Consider the following 19432-nt stretch of genomic DNA (forward strand, 5'->3'; position numbering starts at 1 on the left):
CAGAACCCAGGGAATGAATGGAGAAAACAAAGCTAATAGGGCTAAATGAGACTTAGAAATAATAAACCAATCACAAACAATGAGGCACAAGATGGCCGCCACATCAACGAGCGCCAGAGGAGCCGTAACAAAGTCATTTTACTACATTACTGTACTTTACTCGAGTAGTATTAGTGTTGAACTTGTTTCTTTTACTCCGCTCCATTTGAAAGATAAATTGAACTCTTTCTGCTCCGCCACATTTCGATAAAGGCTCCCAGATCAAAAGTCCATTTGTCCAAAAGTCTAATAATGCACACTTAGAACAGCAGGTGGCGCTGTGCAGATGTGCTGTCAACGCCACAGACGCACGACAAGCAAGAAGGTTTGTCCCCGTGGTGTTTCCGTACCTTGGGGGAAATGTTTTTGAAGCTGCAAGGTTATTTTCCCTGTACATTTAGTTACTTTAGGCCAACTTAATACTTTCTATAGCAAATACTTTAGTCCTTTTCACTTCCTTTGACTGAGCATCTTTTCATTTTATTGGAGCAATGTTTGAACAGTATTTTGTTCTGAAATGATAAAGCCAAGTTCACCATCGATACAAAGGCTTCTTTTTTCTCCAGTTTGGCTTTATGCAAATCTAAAGCTTCTCGACTGGAAAGTTCACAACCAAATACGCCTCATCTGAAAGCTAAGACTGCGTTGGTACCGTGTAATGTTTTGCTGTATTTCTGTCACATTTTTAGCTTTACTTTTTGCTACCATGTTTTTGTTGCTTTTATTTGTAACTTGAATTTGTTTTTTGTTAGTTTTTTGTTGCGTTTTCATCCTCGTTCACGTCTCGTTTTCTTCCAAACTGGAGAAAATGTGCTCAGCTCTGGTGGAATTTAAGAAACTTTCTTTCCCAAAACATAAGTAGTGACAGGACATTAAAAGATCGACTTTTCATAATAATATTATTATTATTATTAATAATAATAACAATATTAATATTCATAATATTAATAATAATATCATTATCAATAATAATAATAATAATTTTATTATTATTATTATTAATAATATTAATAATATTAATAATACTACTAATAATAATAATAATATTAATATTAATAATAATAATAATAATAATAATAGTAACAGTAATATTAATATTAATAGTAATAGTAATAATAATAATAGGCCTTCTTTATTTCGTAATTAGACGAAAGGTTTTCCAACATTGTTTTTGCGCCTGGAGCATTTTTGGCACGAGCTCGCTTGTTTTTTGTTCTTGTGCGTGCCATCGGTGCACGTTCCAGCGCGTGCTCGCTGCAGCATCACGCCCCGCCCCTTTCCCCGCACGTGACAGAGAGACCCCGACAGATAAGAGGAGAGAGAGAGAGGGAGAGTTCAGTCCCGGAGCCGAGCGCAGCAGAGCAGGAGGTGAACCCGCTGGAGGCGCAGCTCTGCCCGGCCGCTGCATCAGGTAAGAGCCGCTGTGCTCCGCGCGCTCACCCTCACGACCGTGTCCTCTGCCAAGTCTCTGGGAAACATTTACAACACACGAGTCATGACATCACAGAGACGCCGTTTGTTTCCGCTCGTGCGTAATCGTAACCAAACGCAGCGCCGGTCCGTCCCGTGTCCCCTCTCTCCCCCTTTCCCCCTCTCCCCCGCTCTCTCCCCCTCTCTGCGGTGCCGTTATCATCGCGAGATCAGTCCCATTCACCTCCAGCTGCGGAGCGTTTACTCCAGAGGAGAGCGGGGAGAGAGCGAGGCTGGAGAGGCACCTGCAGAGGCGGCAGAGCGGAGGAGGAGGCGGTTATGTAACGGACGGATCCAGGAGGAGAGTCCAGGAGGAGGAGGAGGAGGAGGAGGAGGAGGAGGAGGAGGAGACTGCTGCATCCAAATCCCTACATAGAAGATTGTATTTTGTGTGTCAGGATAGGGCTGGACACTATTAAATGTTACCAGCCTGGTATCTGAAAAAAGTTTAGATAATAACCACCTCGTATCAGAAAACATCTTAATTTAATAAAACAAAAGAAAAATTGGGTTAAAACTGTCCTTTGATCGTTAAAGGAAGTTTCTTGGTTGTTTTACCTCAAGTAAATGATACAAATATGAAAGACATTGACTGGAAAGTAAATGTCCCTGCCTTTCTGTTAGAGTACATATACACAGAGTACATATACACAGAGTACATATATTTGTATGTTGTGAACGCAGCAAAAACAGACCTTGTTGCATTACCTATGTTTATATTGATCGATTGAAGATAGAAGTAGATTCTAAATGAGTGCATTTTATTTTGTGGGTGTTCCCCCAGCTCCGCTCAAGTGCATGGAGTTGTTTTGTTTGAACCATTGGGACCTGCAGGAGGGATTATGAGAGCTAGAAATGAAACTAAACTGACCAGAACAAAGTCAGGTTCCCCAGCTTCAACACCATTGATCTGGCTGTACATGTATGTAACATGACACATATTTTAATCATTCAGGTATGGGTATTGAAAACCAAGTATGGGTACAGTACTGGTATCGAATAAAGTCAGGACGAAGCGTTAAAGGGACAGTCTGTAAGATCCTCCGCGCAAACACAACATGGCACACGCGTGTTCGTACAGGCGGCGCCGCTTTGGCACCATGTGACTGTGGTGCTCGTGAGAGGGCGTGGCTTATGTTCAAAAGAGGTCGACTGAGGCTCTGAAAGCACTGCTTAACCTTCACATGACTTCACATCTGACATTGCCTTGTATCTTCCTTTAGAAAACATGTGTCATGGCAAAAACTAAAGTACTACAAAAGTTTGCTTGAATGTAATGAAACAAAATCACTCCAAATGGCTTCATTTTCAATCTGATGCTTCAATATACGTGTTGAAATCACAGGGCGTGATTATCTCTATTATGGAGGAGCTTTTCTCTCTTTCACAAGTAAAGGCCCCAGAGACGAGCACTGCGTCTGTAATAACAGCACAAATAAAGTATATGATATAGCCTTGTCCCACACTCTCTCTCATCCTAGTGTACATGTTTTAAGTGGACTTATCAGGGAGAACATGTAAACTCCACACAGAAAGGCCCCGTCCAGGTGGGAATCGAACCCGGGACCTTCTAGCTGTGCGAGTGCTAACCGCTGTGCCACCGGGCCGCCCTTTTTGTCACTCTTAGTCATGTGTTTGTTGGTGGCTTTTCCAGCACGATTTTGTCGCTCTGTTTTTGCGTTTCCATCCTGGTTTTTGTTGCTGTATCAAGGTTTTTTTCAAGAAGCTTAGATTGGCTTAAAGCCGACTGAGAATGTGCTCAGTGCAGGCGGGAGTCAAGAGATTCAGAAACTTTTCAACTGAATAGAATTAGACCGAGGCCATTCACTGGATTGATCCTGGACTTCTTCTTCTCTTTGACTCATTTCAATCTGAAGGCTGTTGTAGATGTTTTTATCAACGACAGCCTCCTGGAGCCTGGAGCTTTCGGACCTCGCCCCAGGCCACGCCTCCTGGAGCCTGGAGCTTTCGGACCTTGCCCCAGGCCACGGGACGTGGTTTTTGTTACAGCCATCGCAATATCCTGTCCCAGAGAGAGGAAACCGAACAGAAGCTTTGTGATTGAAATGCACACTGCGGAACATTCTGGGTCAGTGGTTCTCAAACTGGATTATACTTCAGCCACAGCTCCGCCTTTACGTGCGGGACACACGTGTGAGCCAATCAGGGAGTTTGTGACGCTGCATCTGCTGCTCAAGTGCTTTCCATAGTGTTTACAGAGACCGCATGCAAGGGACAGTGACCAATGAAGAGAGTGTGTGTGTGTGCACGTGAGTGTGTGTGCGCGTGTGTGTGTGTGGAGGGAGTGGGGATTACGAGCCCATTCATGGAACTCTCAGAGCGACTTCCCCTGCAACATCTGCCGCGGCCTCCAGGCTCTGTCCCGTGGCCTCCAGGCTCTGTCCCGCGGCCTCCAGGCTCTGTCCCGCGGCGCTCTGTCCCACGGCCTCCGGGCTCTGTCCCGCGGCCTCCGGGCTCTGTCCCGCGGCCTCCAGGCTCTGTCCCGCTCCAGGCTCTGTCCCGCGGCCTCCAGGCTCTGTCCCGCGGCGCTCTGTCCCGCGGGCCTCCAGGCTCTGTCCCGCGGCGCTCTGTCCCGCGGCCTCCAGGCTCTGTCCCGCGGCCTCCAGTGTGCCGTGCTCTTCTTCTTCTGGCTGTAACTCTTCAGTGGCTGAAGAATCATCTTTGCTCATCTTCTGCTGAAAGTGCCTTTGTCTCCACGCTGGGACGCCTGTATGAGACAGTCATGTGACCTGAGAGAGAAGACGCTGGACTTTGGGACAGTTTTTGTTTCATGTGGATCGGTCCAGCCGTTACACAGAGATTAACCATAAACCAAGTCCCGTTACCATGGTTACCACAATAGGATTGTTGAGTGGTTGGCTTTGACCTGTTGTTCTGAGGTTAGCATTATGAGGCTAACTTCATACAAGCCTTTATAGAAGTGTAGTGCAGGAGAAAGTATTATTTATCTCAAATGTAGTAAGTTGCTACTCAACATGTACAATAGGGTCCTCTCTAGGGCCGGGACCAAACAATTGCAGTTTTTTTGCAAACCGTGGCCAATTCAATTTTTGACCCCGTTAAAAATAATCCTCCCATTTTTCAGAGCATGCTGCGTTTGTGGCTTTAATTCCCCAAATGTGGATTAATCCCATCCACAAATAGCACCGTGGCAGAGGGGTTAGTCTGCTCCTTTAGAGGGGTTAGTCTGCTCCTTTTGTTCCTTTTTGGAGGTATTTTGTATAAATTCTAATCTGTATCAGTTTGTTTCCCCTTGTTTTGTTCGAGTGGTTCCTCTGTGTCTCCTCTTGTCCCGCTCAGTGACCGCACATAAGGACCCTCCATCTTCTACATGAGAATGATGAGGCGTTAACTTTGGCTCTCTCGCCTCGTCTGACCAGAGCAGGATTGCCCGATCCAAGCACCGAAATCGTAATCTCAGTTGGCGCAATGAATGATGGGATTGCTCAGAGGGGACGTGTGATTTGACAGCGCAGAGGCGTGTTTGAAGACGAGAGAGTGCAGATAACTAGTTTAAATCATGTGTTATATGTTTGTATGTTGAGTGAGAGGCTCGGGTGGAGCAGACACACATGAGTCGCTGTGTCGGACGATGGACATTTGGCTCATTTGAAGTTATTTGTGTGGAAACGCGGCTATCGCTAACGGCTACGAAGAGGACGTGTCAGACACAAGACGCAGAGACTCTGGCAGATCCTTGATGATTCCTTCAGTGGAGCAGGTGGTGGAGATCGATGGAGTTACTGCTGCACATACGTGTGCTCGTGCCGTGACGCCGGTGAACAGACTTTACCATGAGTCTGGAAGTGTAGGCCCACGTAACTGCAGTCAGCCTGGGGCCTGGGGAGACGGAATGAGGTTTTTATTACATTTTATTCTTTATGTATGTGTAAGCCACTTTTCTGTGCCCCTTTTAAGCTTTAAAGTTTTTATAGTTTATTATTTACGTTTTATGTTTCATGTTGCTCGGAAGAAAATTCCTGCTTTGTGAACCTGGTCAATGTCAATGAAACCAATTCTGTGGGATTATTAAGCAGGAAAAGCTTTCAGTTTCTACACATGTGGATAGTGAGGGAAATGTTTTACGTCAGTGCCCAGTACGGAGCCGAGTGCATTATCAGAACAAATTACCTGAAGTATGTGACCAACAGGGCACATGGAAGGTGCTATTGTACATGTTTTGCTGTGTATGTTTATTGTTTCCTTCGCTGCATGACTTTATACAACTTCAGGCATTTGCCATTTAGCCTTTCCTTCATACACATCTTCATAATCCCTCCTCCCTCAGACAATGCTGAGAGAAACATGTAGCCAAAGCATTGTGTAGTATAACAGTAAAGATGACTTACTTTCTGCTTTTCTAGAGTACACTTTATATATAGTGTGTCATTTTCAGGAAACAATTGTCCCCCAACCCAATAAGTCGAGATGTGATTTAGCTTGTACCACCTGCGATTGGAAATGAACACTAATGTGTCTGTGGAAGCACTGATACTCACCCTGCATATGTTTTGGATGATCTGTTAATGTCCCACAGTTTAGACGCCTGTTAAACAATCTTTATTCATGCATATTTTACATAAGCTTTACTGGGAGAGAGGGCATTTATCCCGATTGACCTTTGACCGGGAGCGCTGCGCGTGCGCATTACGAGTTCACTTATTGGGCACAATCCGACTTTTCGAATCAAAGCACAAATGACTGCACATGCTGTCCCTGCCCCGGAAACAACTGCCAGGCTCCCAAATACCAGTGTGTTAGCGACTTCTAATGGGACAGCAGCTGACATCACAGGCTGGATCAGGGGTGAGACAGAGGACTCACATCAGAGCTACAGCTAATGTTAGCGCCGATACATCGCTCACATAAAGTCATTAAAGGGGGGGTATTATTCAAGCTTTCCATCATGTTATTCTGTCACTCCCTCATTAAAAACATGCCTGAAGTGTTGCCTTGGCACATTCACGTATTTCTGAGTCATCTGTAAAAACTCTGATGGCGGCCATTTTAGGGATAGGTTTGCCTGAGTCCTCCTAGGAACGCCCCCACCTCCTGGAGACGCCTCCGAGCTTTGGTCACCAGTCGAGTAACCAACCACTGCTCCTCAGCAGAACCCCCTCCCCACTGATGCCACAGACAGCGTGTGGAGGGGGCGTGTCTAAAGGCTCAGAGGTTCTTAAAGAGTCAGAGGCCTATTTCAAGACATTCACTACAGCCATTTTGAGAGAGACATTTTATACAAGGCAGTTATTCTAATTTACTGCATTGACAGACCAACAGAAGGTTTGTCATCATTGTAGTGAGATATAGACTGGTGCTGTGGGACTGACAAAAGCAGAACACCCCCTCTTTAAAATCAGCTACAGATTAAACGGCTTTTAAAGTTGTGCAAAGTAAAGAGCCGTTGCACATCGTAGCATATAAAGTTAGCTTTTAGCTGCTAGCCACTAGTGCTAATCGGTTTAAGAGTTTAGGGGTAATTGTGTGTTTAGTTAAAGATCCGTACGACATCATTCAGTCCTCACCTTGGGCTCATCGGGGCTAACTGTTGCTAACAACGACGTAGCAGCCAAAGGTGAACTGGAAGCTATTTTTCTCCCATGATGGGTAAGGCCAGTTGCTCCCTGATTGGCCAGTCTCTGACATTATCAGCCAATGATAAGTGACGCTCCAACTATGACGTCACCTCCTCAAGACAACACTTAAAGGAACAGGCCAGTGTTTCCCATACTGTGGCGTGTTCTTACCTGAGCTTAGACGAGTTGATCCGTACCTGTCTGGTCTCTGTGCTCGTGGAAGAGCGTGGTCCCTTCTAACTTAGCTACAGGAATATGCTGGGAGAGGCCAAATGCTAACAACATCTTTGGTCGTTGTGCGTGACTGAGCGCACACACAAAGACCAGACAGGAACGCATCAAGTGGCCTTTCCCATTCCAGGAGAAAAACAATAGCGAACTGGAAATAGCAAACACACTCCTGCCCCCGCTGGCCAGGAGGTGCACCGCTCCCAAAGGACACTGGGATCAGACAGCAAACAACAATTGACACAGAACAACAGCGGGATCATATTTACAGATGTGATAAAGTGATCGCAGCGGATCTAAGTGTGGACACACCACAGTGCCACCTGTTGGCTACAGCATGAAGTAAACGTGTTTCCGCTTCATTTACAGTCAAGCTGATGGCTCTGACTTATCGAGCCTTTAAGACCACTGAAAAATCACATTTTGCATGGTTGGATCTGAACAAAGTTCCAAGTAGAACTTCAATATGCAACAAGAAGAAATGGGAGTGAGACAAAAGAAAGAGCAAGACTTTTAGCAACCATTGAACTGGAATAGTCTGATCAAAGTGTAGGACCACCTGCCTTTGGGCCAAATCTGTGCAAAAATGTGGCTCAGTGTCATTTTCCGTCAGGTATTTACACTGCCATGACACCCTGATGCCAAACGCAAACAAAAATTGGGCGTTGGTTGGGTTGTTGAGTTGCTCAGTGCTGGTGACATTTTAGGGGTTTTCCAATGGCTCCTTTGTTCCATAATAATCAGAATATTTTCAGAAATTCTAAAGGACTGTGTTACTGCGTCCCACCTCAGCAGCTCCACAACCCGACCAGGTTCAAAAATGATCATCATTTTTCCTCTGCCATCAGGACGTCATGACAGTGTGCCTCCCTGACAGAATGTTTTTGCACAGATTTGTCGTAAACTTTGATCAGCTACAAAAGGCCTATTTGAGTTGTTTCATAATCAGAAAACTTTATTAATCCAGTGAAGGGCAGCGACACAGACACTCACAGAACAAACATTTACATTGACATTTACAGAACAGGTCCAGCGAGACCGGAAAATAACACAAACTCTTAGTTTGAATTTAGGAAGCTTGTGGCAGGAGGGATAAATGAGTTTGAATAGGGATTTGTTTGAATCACAGACGGGTAAAAACCTGAGGGCATTAAACTAAAACATGACGATAACAAAGGCTTCTGATTTTCTACAAAAGAGATGTTTGTCTCTCCAATGTCTTCTTGTTGCATATTGGAGTCCTGCTTGGAAACCTGTGAAGACTCAACCACACAAAAATGTGATTTTTTTATTATGGTGCCATTTTCAAGTGGTCATCGGGATCAGGACTGTACCAGGTGGACAATGGACCCGGTTACAGATGAACCAATCATCTCAAAGTGCTATACATAGTTCATCTTTAACCCAACAAATCTTCTTCATTCAGTCCAGGAGATGCCATAGTGTTCCAAAACATTTCTCTTCACAGACGTGATATAATGTGTACACAAGTGCCTATTCCACTAGTTCTACTAATCATCTATTTTGTCTTTTTTGTTCATGACGTTTCTACTACGTCAATGTTGAATCCGTTGCCATTCTCAGAAGTGGGTCCTTATCTGTGACACATGCCCCCCCAGAGCCCCCCCCAGGGCCCCCTCTGTGTCCCCCTCCGTCCTGCTGCAGCCACTGATAAGAGCCCACTGTTTACAGGAAGGTCTCTGGTTCCATTCCTCTATTTCCAAGCACTTGGAGACGAGGTGCTGCAGGTGAATAGGAATAAAAGTTTAATTTTGTGACATTAGCTCCAAAGACTGGCTCAGGGGGATTTTGGATCTAGTTTAGTTTTTAAATAGGGATGCACCAATACCGATACCAGTATCGGGTATCGGGCCGATACCACATGCTTGTGCTCATACTCGTACTCATTCATGAGGTCCCGATACCAGAAACCGATACCACTTAACGTGCGGCCAGCGCAGCTACGAGGCGCAGCTACGAGGCGCAGCTACGAGGCGCAGCTACGAGGCGCACCTACGAGGCGCAGCTACGAGGCGCAGCTCTCACTGAGGAGAGAAGAAGCAACAAACTGGAGAATAGTTTAGTGTAAACACAATAATCCACATAGAGCTGACTTTATTACAGACTGCGCTCTCTAAACCAGAGTCTGAGCTGGATTTAACCAGAGCTTAATGTTGTTAGCGCTGCAGCGTCTGCAGTGTTTACAACATACAGGCTAACGATGCTAACTCGCTGCAGTGTTTACAACATACAGGCTAACGATGCTAACTCGCGGCTAACAGTTTTGGCCATTCTGACGCCGTTTTAAGCCCAGGGGTTTATTCATCTGAAAAACTAACCCAGCGACTAAAAAGTCCTCAGAAAATCCAAATGAAAGAGATACAGCATGTTTATATTGAGGGAAAATGAGCTGCAGCAGAACAATGAAAACGCTGTAGCTACTCGCTAAGTTACTACAAACACACGAGAAAATCTACAGGAGCTGAAGTAAAGATGAAAAGAGACCATTTAAGAAACATCTCAATACAATTGTTACATAAAAACACATAAATGAATAAAGCTCAGGCATTGGGAGCTTTAGGACATGGGCTTTTCTGTCTATGATGGACAGAGACATAAAAATTAAAAAATTATATTGAATGAAAATAATAATAAATAAATAAATGGCATCAGCACAATTCTAATATAACTGCTCTTAAATGTGTCGCCTACTTTACTTAAGGAAATGTACTTGAGTAAATTAACTAATTACAAACCAATCTGCTGTGAAAAAAGTAAGAATGTTGAAGAAAATGCCTTGTACTCGTATCGGTTTTCGGTATCGGCGAGTACTTACATCAAAGTACTCGTACTCGTATCGGTTTTAGAAAAAGTGGTATCGGTGCATCACTATTTCTAAATAAATTAGTTTCTAGTGAAAACATCAGTAAAATATTCAAAATGTGTTTTTAGCTCAATAAATGTGCAGATGTGTAGAGTGTGGAGTCTTATGGAAAGGTCAGATGTTGTTAACGAGTGGAATGAAAACGTTTAGTCTCTTTGTCTGCACATGCGCCTGTGGATATTTGTCTTTAGCCGCTGTGTACTCTCGATCGTACTACCACATACCTGTCCACCGTCTCGCCAAACCACTACTGCCACCTCAGGTCATACGTGTAACTGCAGCTTCTATATTAAGCTCGTGCATGACGGCACTTCAGACCTGAAGTAACACCTTTCTGAGTGACAGTGCAGGGTTTTAGAGGCAGTTGTGGTGAACAGGTCTGAGCTCACTCTACACATCAGGACATGGCTGGAACATGTAGGGGGAGGAAAATACATAGTTTTAACATTTTTGAACTCTGTATAGTCCCTTTAAGTACTATTAAAATCCATGCTTTGAATATACTTATTTATTATTTGAGCTCTGTGTATTGTTGGAATATGATGCATATTTTCTGTACCTTTACAGAGTTCTTTATTGTAAAAGAAATGCCCAGTGGGAGGGGCTTGTGGGTCAGTGTTACAGTGGAGGTAACATGTGCTTGGAGAATGTTTTGAGTTTGTGAGCTTCTCAACCAATGACTGGAGTTACTGCAGAACTCAGTGTGGACATTTGAAAACTCTGATCATGTTTGGTCATTTTTCTCTCACTCTAAATATTCTGCACTTTGGAAAAAGGCTCAATAAACACCTCTTGAGCACTGACCCGTTTTTGCATTGTCTCGGTCACAGCCTTCCGTGCTACACGTGGATACCAAACATGTCAGTCTTAGTGAATGATTAGTGTGGGAAAGACCAGGGAGCGACACAGACATGTTGGAGTCACTTCCTGGATGAATCTCAAACATGGTAGAGAGAGAGTTTGAGTTAAGATGGACCGCTGCAGAACGAAGCGTCTGGATGTGGGAGTTCTGTTGTGGCGCCCACTCGTTTAGCTCACAGCTGATTGGACGTAGCGGAGCCGTTACTATAGCGACCTGGAGGTATCCCAGGCCTCAGAAGTGTGTTTAATACCCTTCAGTCCCTCCTCCAATGCTCCGAGGTTTCTTTGGGTGTACTGCAGGATTTATTCATAGTACAAGTAGACAGGAGTACACAGGAGTACACAGGAGTACACAGGAGTACACAGGAGTACACTGGAGTAGTAGTTCTGTAGTAGGGATGAGTGCTGGAGGATCGCTATGGAAACAACACTGCCACGTCTTAAAATAGACTCGCAACAACAACATGGACAAACCCGGACTAAAAACAGCCGTCTGTCATATGTGAGTCAGTTTATTATGTGATGAATATGAGGCAGGTTTAATCATTCATACACAAGGCAATTCAAAGTATGTATTTAAATCAATCAATCAAACTTTATTTATAAAGCGCTTTTCATACTAAAGGCATCACAAAGTGCTTTACAGATTACAACATTTAAAACAATGCGCCTGGGACAACCTCCCATATATATACATTTTTTACATTAGGACTAAATAAATAGATTAGTCAGTTAAAGGCTAAGCTAAAAAGGTGGGTCTTGAGCCTGCTCTTAAAAACATTTTCGTTCTCTGCAGCCCTGAGCTCCTCCTCAGGTCTGAGCTCCTCCTCAGGTCTGAGCTCCTCCTCAGGTGGTTCCAGAGGCGAGGGCCGTAATATTGCAAAGACGCCTCACCATGAGTCTTTTTGTTGACTTTAGGAATAACTAGGAGACCCCTGCCGGAGGAGCGAAGGGGCCGTGAAGGTTCATAAGGTAAAAGCAGTTCTGAAAGATAAGAAGGACCAAGACCATTAAGATATTTAAAAAACATTAAAAGAACTTTAAAATCGACCCTGAAACACACGGGGCCAATGCAGCGATTCTCAAACCGGTGTAATGTGGTCCCGCCTCCTGGTCTTCGTCAGGACTCGAGCTGCTGTAAACCTGAGATCCTCTTTTTGGGAAGACCAGAAAGCAGGGCCTTACAGTAGTCGATACGACTGGTGATAAAAGCATGCATTAGCGTCTCCGTGTTGGCCCGAGAGAGAATGGGGCGACTCTGGCTATGTTCTTTAGATGGTAAAAACCGGTCTTTGTGATATTCTTAATGTGTGGAATAAACGCCAGCTTAAGAGTCAAAAATTACACCCAGGTTCTTCACCTGTGAGGAAGGATTCATAGACAGTGACTGTAGTTTGGGTAAAAGTCTCTCTCTCTGGGCCGATGATTAACATTTCAGTTTTGTCCTGGTTAAGCTGGAGAAAGTTTTCTGCCATCCAGAATTTGATTCTAAAATGCAGTTAAAAAGTGCATCTATCGGCCTGGTGTCATCAGGAGACATGGAGATGTATAACTGTGTATCATCAGCATAACTGTGAAAGTTGACTCCATGTCTCCTGATGACATCACCAAGAGGGAGAATTTACAGATTAAAAAGCACTGGGCCCAGAATCGAACCCTGCGGCACACCACATGTAATTCCATGCACCTTAGAGGAGCAGGTATCCACACTCACCATGAACGTCCTGTCTGTGAGGTAGGAAGTAAACCATTTGTGTGCAGCACCGGAGAGGCCCATGTGTTTTAAACGAGTTAAAAGAATAGTGTGGTCGACTGTATCAAAGGCAGCGCTCAGATCCAGAAGAACCAACACTGTGACCTTCTGTGAGTCGTAATTTAATCTAAAGTCATTTAAAATCTTTAAAAGGGCTTAAGAACATTTTGTGCAGTAATAAAATCATTAAGTTTTCCTAAGATTTTGCTTAAAAATGGTAAGTTGGAAACTGGTCTGAAATTGTTAAAATCTTTACAGTCCAAATTGCTCTTCTTCAACAGGGGCCTCACCACCGCCCCTTTGAACGCAGCAGGGAAGACCCCCGTCTGAAGAGAGCAATTCATCATGTTTAGAAGCTCGTCTCTAAAAGATCCATAAAATGTTTTAAAAAACGGCGTTGGGACCGGGTCCAAAAGACAAGTGGTGGGCCTCACTGAGGAGAAAGCTTTATCAAACATCTCAGCTTTAACCAGGACAAAACTGTCCAGTGTTTCCTCTGGAACAAATAGACCATCAGATGTATTTAGAGCCGTGTTACTTTGGGTAGATAAAATATTACATCTGATAGTGTCTATCTTTCCTCTGAAGTGTCTGCAAACGCCTCACAGAGGGCATCTGTGGGTTAAAAGGAGTTTTGTTTAAATTAGGGTTTAAAACATTTTCTATCGTTGAGAATAAGACTTGTGGGTTATTTTTATGATCGGTGATTATTGTGGAAAATAATTTGTTTATTGCATTTCTTATTGCTGTATTGTAGGTCTTTTGTTGGGCACGAAATATTTGATAATTTATGGTTATTTTGCTTTTCCTCCATCTCCTCTCGGCCTTCCTGCAATTTCTCTTAAGTTGTTTTAGCTCCTCGTTTCTCCAAGCGGGAAGGGGTTTAGGATTAATCTTTTTAAGTTTGAATGGTGCAACTGTATCGAGGGCAGTGAGTAGTTTACTGTTAAAGTTGTCAACAATAAAATCACAGTTTGCAGTAAAGTCACTGGAGGAATTTGTTGTAAAGCATCAATACATTTTGCAGCCACTTCAGGGGTGAAATTACGTTTCCTCACAGTTTTTGCCGAGGACTTTAGCTGAATCAAACCGGTGACATTAAAAAACACGCAGTAATGGTCAGAAACAGGACACAGTAGTGGACAGGCCATACGTGATGACCAGGTCCAGACTGTGTCCTTTCTCGTGAGTTGGCTGTGTTGTGTGAAGTCCATAAAATTAAGAACATTCAGAAACTCGGTTTTCTATGTGTAGGTTAAAATCACCGGTTAGAATGATCATATTAAAAGAGCTGTGTAAAATTGATAGAAACTCTGAGAATTCATTAATAAAGAGGGGACATCTTTTGGGCGGTCTATAGATAGTGACAGTCTTCTACAATCTGCGCCAGAGCGAAGGCTGTGGACCCTCCAGAGCCGCTCATGTTTCCTACAGTCAGTACAAACTTTCAAAGATCCCACATTTATTTTGACTTTGAATCAAACACGTGTCGCTCTGTTGTTATATATATATCAAAATACTGCTTGGATTGATGTGAACAGTGAGCACTTTCCAGAACACTCTTTGACCTCTTCACCCCGCCTTCACCAAGCAGATTGGTTTTACCCAAATCTAAAAGCTTCTTTCGTTTTAAGGGTGAATTCTGTTGAAATGACTGATTGGTTTGTTTATCTTTTGGTTGTTTGTCTGTTTTCAGTCGTCCAGGATTTATTCTTCCTTCATTTATAGTCAAGACGTTAAAACCTGCTGTTCATTCTGAGAGCATATTTGAATCTTACTCTGTAGACAAAAATGTATTTTCATATTAGTCTAGATTTAGTCAACTAAATCTAAGACAAATTTAGTGGACTTAGTGCATTTATAATATTACGCATAATGATGTTTAATGGCCTCTGCTTCATGGAGCTGCTCCACATGAACAGCGCTCAGAGCTGTTCCTCTGTCAGTGACGTTTGGAGGATTTTAGTCTCTCCTTTATATTTTAGTCACACAAATATCACTTTGACTAAAATTATGGCTAAATATTTTAGTCGACAAAATGAACAGTCTGGAACATCCTTCCTTTCCGTACGCTCAGCTCCGGTTCTTTGCAACGCCACTTTATCACCAAATGAATGACAAATGGGGTTTATTTGAAGAGATGAAGTGGACACAGACTAAACCAGGTTGTTGTGAATGAGCCCTGGTCTGTTCCTCACTGATCAATCATTGGATGGGTTTATTTCTGATTTATAGATCAGCCTTTGAGTTCTGTCAGATGTTACAGATGAAGACAAACTGTGATAAATGTGTGTTTTATTTTGCAGAAGCTGAAGGCGCCGCCGCTGGACGCCATGACCGCCTTCTCTCCCCTTCGTCCCTGAGGTAAAAGTTCAATCCTAATCAACAACAGCAGTGAGAAGTATAAAAACTCAAACACAAAACAAAATGATTTTAAATGTCATTAAGAAGATTGAAATAAAGAAATAAAGTAAAATAATGACATTGGTCAACTATTTTCCCTGCATACGTTCTGGTCGGGCTGCTCAAGAGTTTGACGTTGTGTTTGATTTTCTTTTTAAATTGCCGTCATTTCTCTGTTCAAAGCAGTACGAGGGAAGTTTTCAACCTGTAAATATATCAGTTATTTTATCCTGGGTGCGTTTGTTATTTGAAAATATCAATATAATGTATATTTTAATGTGACTGTTAAATGAAGTAAATATATAAAATTGCGCAGTTACAGAAAAAGTGTATGAATTATGGAAAGAGTCAAGGGCCGGACAAAAGTGCTTGTGGGGCCGGATCCAGCCCACGGGCCGCAGTTTGTCGTCCTCTGGAGCAGAGCGAGAGGGAAAGTGAGAGAGATTCTGGATCCATCTCTTTGTGTTGACACAAACAGCTGAACGCTCTGCTCCACAGTCCACTCCTGTTTCTGGCTCCAAACCTGTGACCACTTTCAAACTCCAGCCAATCACAGGGTTGATGTCTTTGTGGTACTAAAGCTTTGCTCGGAAATGTTTCAGGAAGTGGCAGCTCCGACAGGAACATGATGATGCCGAAGGTAAGACTCATTCGCCTGATTCCCTTTTCATTTCCTGATTCTGCTGATTGTTTCTCATCATTTATTTGAACAAAGTGTAATGAATGTTCTCCTATTGCAGCCGTCCGCCCAGACCAGTCCAGGGAGTGTCCTGTCCCTGAGACCCAGCGTCCCGGGCTCGCCAGTCACCATCACGGTAAGAAGACTGAAGACTGCAGTACTGTTACTATTACTGCTACTACTACTACTCTTACCAATACTACTCTTACCACTACTACACTTACCACTACTACTACTCTTACCACTACTACTACTCTTACCACTACTACTACTCTTACCACTACTACTCTTACCACTACTACTACTCTTACCACTACTACTACTCTTACCACTACTACTCTTACCACTACTACTCTTACCACTACTACTACTCTTACCACTACTACTACTCTTACCACTACTACACTTACCACTACTACTACTCTTACCACTACTACTACTCTTACCACTACTACTACTCTTACCACTACTACTCTTACCACTACTACTACTCTTACCACTACTACTACTCTTACCACTACTACACTTACCACTACTACTACTCTTACCACTACTACTACTCTTACCACCACTACTACTACTCTTACCAATACTACTCTTACCACTACTACACTTACCACTACTACTACTCTTACCACTACTACTACTCTTACCACTACTACTACTCTTACCACTACTACTCTTACCACTACTACTACTCTTACCACTACTACTACTCTTACCACTACTACTACTCTTACCACTACTACTCTTACCACTACTACTCTTACCACTACTACTCTTACCACTACTACTCTTACCACTACTACTCTTACCACTACTACTCTTACCACTACTACTACTCTTACCACTACTATTTCTTTACAAAAAGTCCAAAAGTGCCATTTGTTTCACGGTAAAACATTTCAACGCAACCTGTTTTCATGTTTGTCCCGTGTTTCAGGCGTGTAGTGTATATATATGTCATGGCTGTCCCGTGTTTCAGGCGTGTGTAGTGTATATTTGTGTCATGGCTGTCCCGTGTTTCAGGCGTGTGTAGTGTATATATGTGTCATGGCTGTCCCGTGTTTCAGGCGTGTGTAGTGTATATTTGTGTCATGTCTGTCCCGTGTTTCAGGCGTGTCTAGTGTATATATGTGTCATGTCTGTCCCGTGTTTCAGGCGTGTAGTGTATATTTGTGTCATGGCTGTCCCGTGTTCCAGGCGTGTGTGGACGTGTATTTGTTTCATGTCTGTCCCGTGTTTCAGGCGTGTGTTGTGTATATTTGTGTCATTTCTGTCCCGTGTTTTAGGCGTGTGTGGACGTGTATTTGTTTCATGTCTGTCCCGTGTTTCAGGCGTGTAGTGTATATTTGTGTCATGGCTGTCCCGTGTTTCAGGCGTGTGTAGTGTATATTTGTGTCATGGCTGTCCCGTGTTTTAGGCGTGTGTAGTGTATATATGTGTCATGGCTGTCCCGTGTTTCAGGCGTGTGTAGTGTATATATGTGTCATGGCTGTCCCGTGTTTTAGGCGTGTGTAGTGTATATATGTGTCATGGCTGTCCCGTGTTTCAGGCGTGTGTAGTGTATATATGTGTCATGGCTGTCCCGTGTTCCAGGCATGTGTAGTGTATATTTGTGTCATGGCTGTCCCGTGTTTCAGGCGTGTGTAGTGTATATTTGTGTCATGGCTGTCCCGTGTTTCAGGCGTGTGTAGTGTATATATGTGTCATGGCTGTCCCGTGTTTCAGGCGTGTGTAGTGTATATTTGTGTCATGGCTGTCCCGTGTTTCAGGCGTGTGTAGTGTATATTTGTGTCATGGCTGTCCCGTGTTTCAGGCGTGTGTAGTGTATATTTGTGTCATGGCTGTCCCGTGTTTCAGGCGTGTGTAGTGTATATTTGTGTCATGGCTGTCCCGTGTTTCAGGCGTGTGTAGTGTATATTTGTGTCATGGCTGTCCCGTGTTTCAGGCGTGTGTAGTGTATATTTGTGTCATGGCTGTCCCGTGTTTCAGGCGTGTGTAGTGTATATTTGTGTCATGGCTGTCCCGTGTTTCAGGCGTGTGTAGTGTATATTTGTGTCATGGCTGTCCCGTGTTTCAGGCGTGTGTAGTGTATATATGTGTCATGGCTGTCCCGTGTTCCAGGCGTGTGTAGTGTATATTTGTGTCATGGCTGTCCCGTGTTTCAGGCGTGTGTAGTGTATATTTGTGTCATGGCTGTCCCGTGTTTCAGGCGTGTAGTGTATATTTGTGTCATGGCTGTCCCGTGTTTCAGGCGTGTAGTGTATATTTGTGTCATGGCTGTCCCGTGTTTCAGGCGTGTAGTGTATATTTGTGTCATGGCTGTCCCGTGTTTCAGGCGTGTAGTGTATATTTGTGTCATGTCTGTCCCGTGTTTCAGGCCCGTGTGTAGTGTATATTTGTGTCATGGCTGTCCCGTGTTTCAGGCGTGTGTAGTGTATATATGTGTCATGGCTGTCCCGTGTTTCAGGCGTGTAGTGTATATATGTGTCATGGCTGTCCCGTGTTTCAGGCTTGTGTAGTGTATATATGTGTCATGGCTGTCCCGTGTTTCAGGCGTGTAGTGTATATATATGTCATGGCTGTCCCGTGTTTCAGGCGTGTGTAGTGTATATTTGTGTCATGGCTGTCCCGTGTTTCAGGCGTGTGTAGTGTATATTTGTGTCATGGCTGTCCCGTGTTTCAGGCGTGTAGTGTATATTTGTGTCATGGCTGTCCCGTGTTTCAGGCGTGTGTAGTGTATATTTGTGTCATGGCTGTCCCGTGTTTCAGGCGTGTGTAGTGTATATTTGTGTCATGGCTGTCCCGTGTTTCAGGCGTGTGCAGTGTATATATGTGTCATGGCTGTCCCGTGTTCCAGGCGTGTGTAGTGTATATTTGTGTCATGGCTGTCCCATGTTTCAGGCGTGTAGTGTATATTTGTGTCATGGCTGTCCCGTGTTTCAGGCGTGTAGTGTATATTTGTGTCATGGCTGTCCCGTGTTTCAGGCGTGTAGTGTATATTTGTGTCATGGCTGTCCCGTGTTTCAGGCCCGTGTGGATGGGGGAGTGATCGGATACAAAGACCTGGCGGCTCTGCCCAGAGACAAGGCCATTCTGGAGATCGAGCGGCCGGACCTCATGCTGTACCAGCCGCACTACTGCTACTCTCCTGTAGAGGTCAGTGCAAAGTTATTTTAAAGCATCTGTATCCTGCTTTTTTAGCCATCACAAAGTAAAGTATAGGCATTTATATGATATATTTTACCTCTACCACTATGGAATACTATTTTTTGTGAGAAATATAAGTATTTTCTGGGGTTATTTTGCAAACCCGGAAGACAAGACACTTCGATTCAGTTAACTCCGCCCCCTCTCTACGAGCGAATCTGACCATACATTATTAGCAGTAAAATAAATATAAATATCACAGCAATAAGTGAAGTTACTTCACAATACAGTTATAAGGAGTTGACATCACATGCTAACACACAAGCTAACACACAAGCTAACACACACGCTAACAGACCTGCTAA

General features: G+C 43.8%; 1 protein-coding gene across 3 annotated transcripts in view; it reads left to right on the forward strand.

The window, feature by feature from the left end:
- Window positions 1–1367: 1367 nt before the first annotated feature.
- Window positions 1368–19432, forward strand: part of LOC306968376 (dematin-like) — a 37418-nt gene continuing 19353 nt past the window's right edge. For all 3 annotated transcript variants that reach the window (XM_079563720.1, XM_079563721.1, XM_079563722.1), the window contains exons 1-5: window positions 1368–1450; window positions 15139–15196; window positions 15838–15875; window positions 15976–16050; window positions 18948–19076. In XM_079563720.1, the coding sequence (XP_079419846.1) occupies window positions 15861–15875; window positions 15976–16050; window positions 18948–19076 (219 nt within the window). In that variant the 5' untranslated portion in view covers window positions 1368–1450; window positions 15139–15196; window positions 15838–15860. The remainder of the gene's footprint in view (window positions 1451–15138; window positions 15197–15837; window positions 15876–15975; window positions 16051–18947; window positions 19077–19432) is intronic.

This window comes from Gobius niger (assembly GCF_951799975.1).
Source record: "Gobius niger genome assembly, chromosome: 1".
Lineage (NCBI taxonomy): Eukaryota > Metazoa > Chordata > Actinopteri > Gobiiformes > Gobiidae > Gobius > Gobius niger.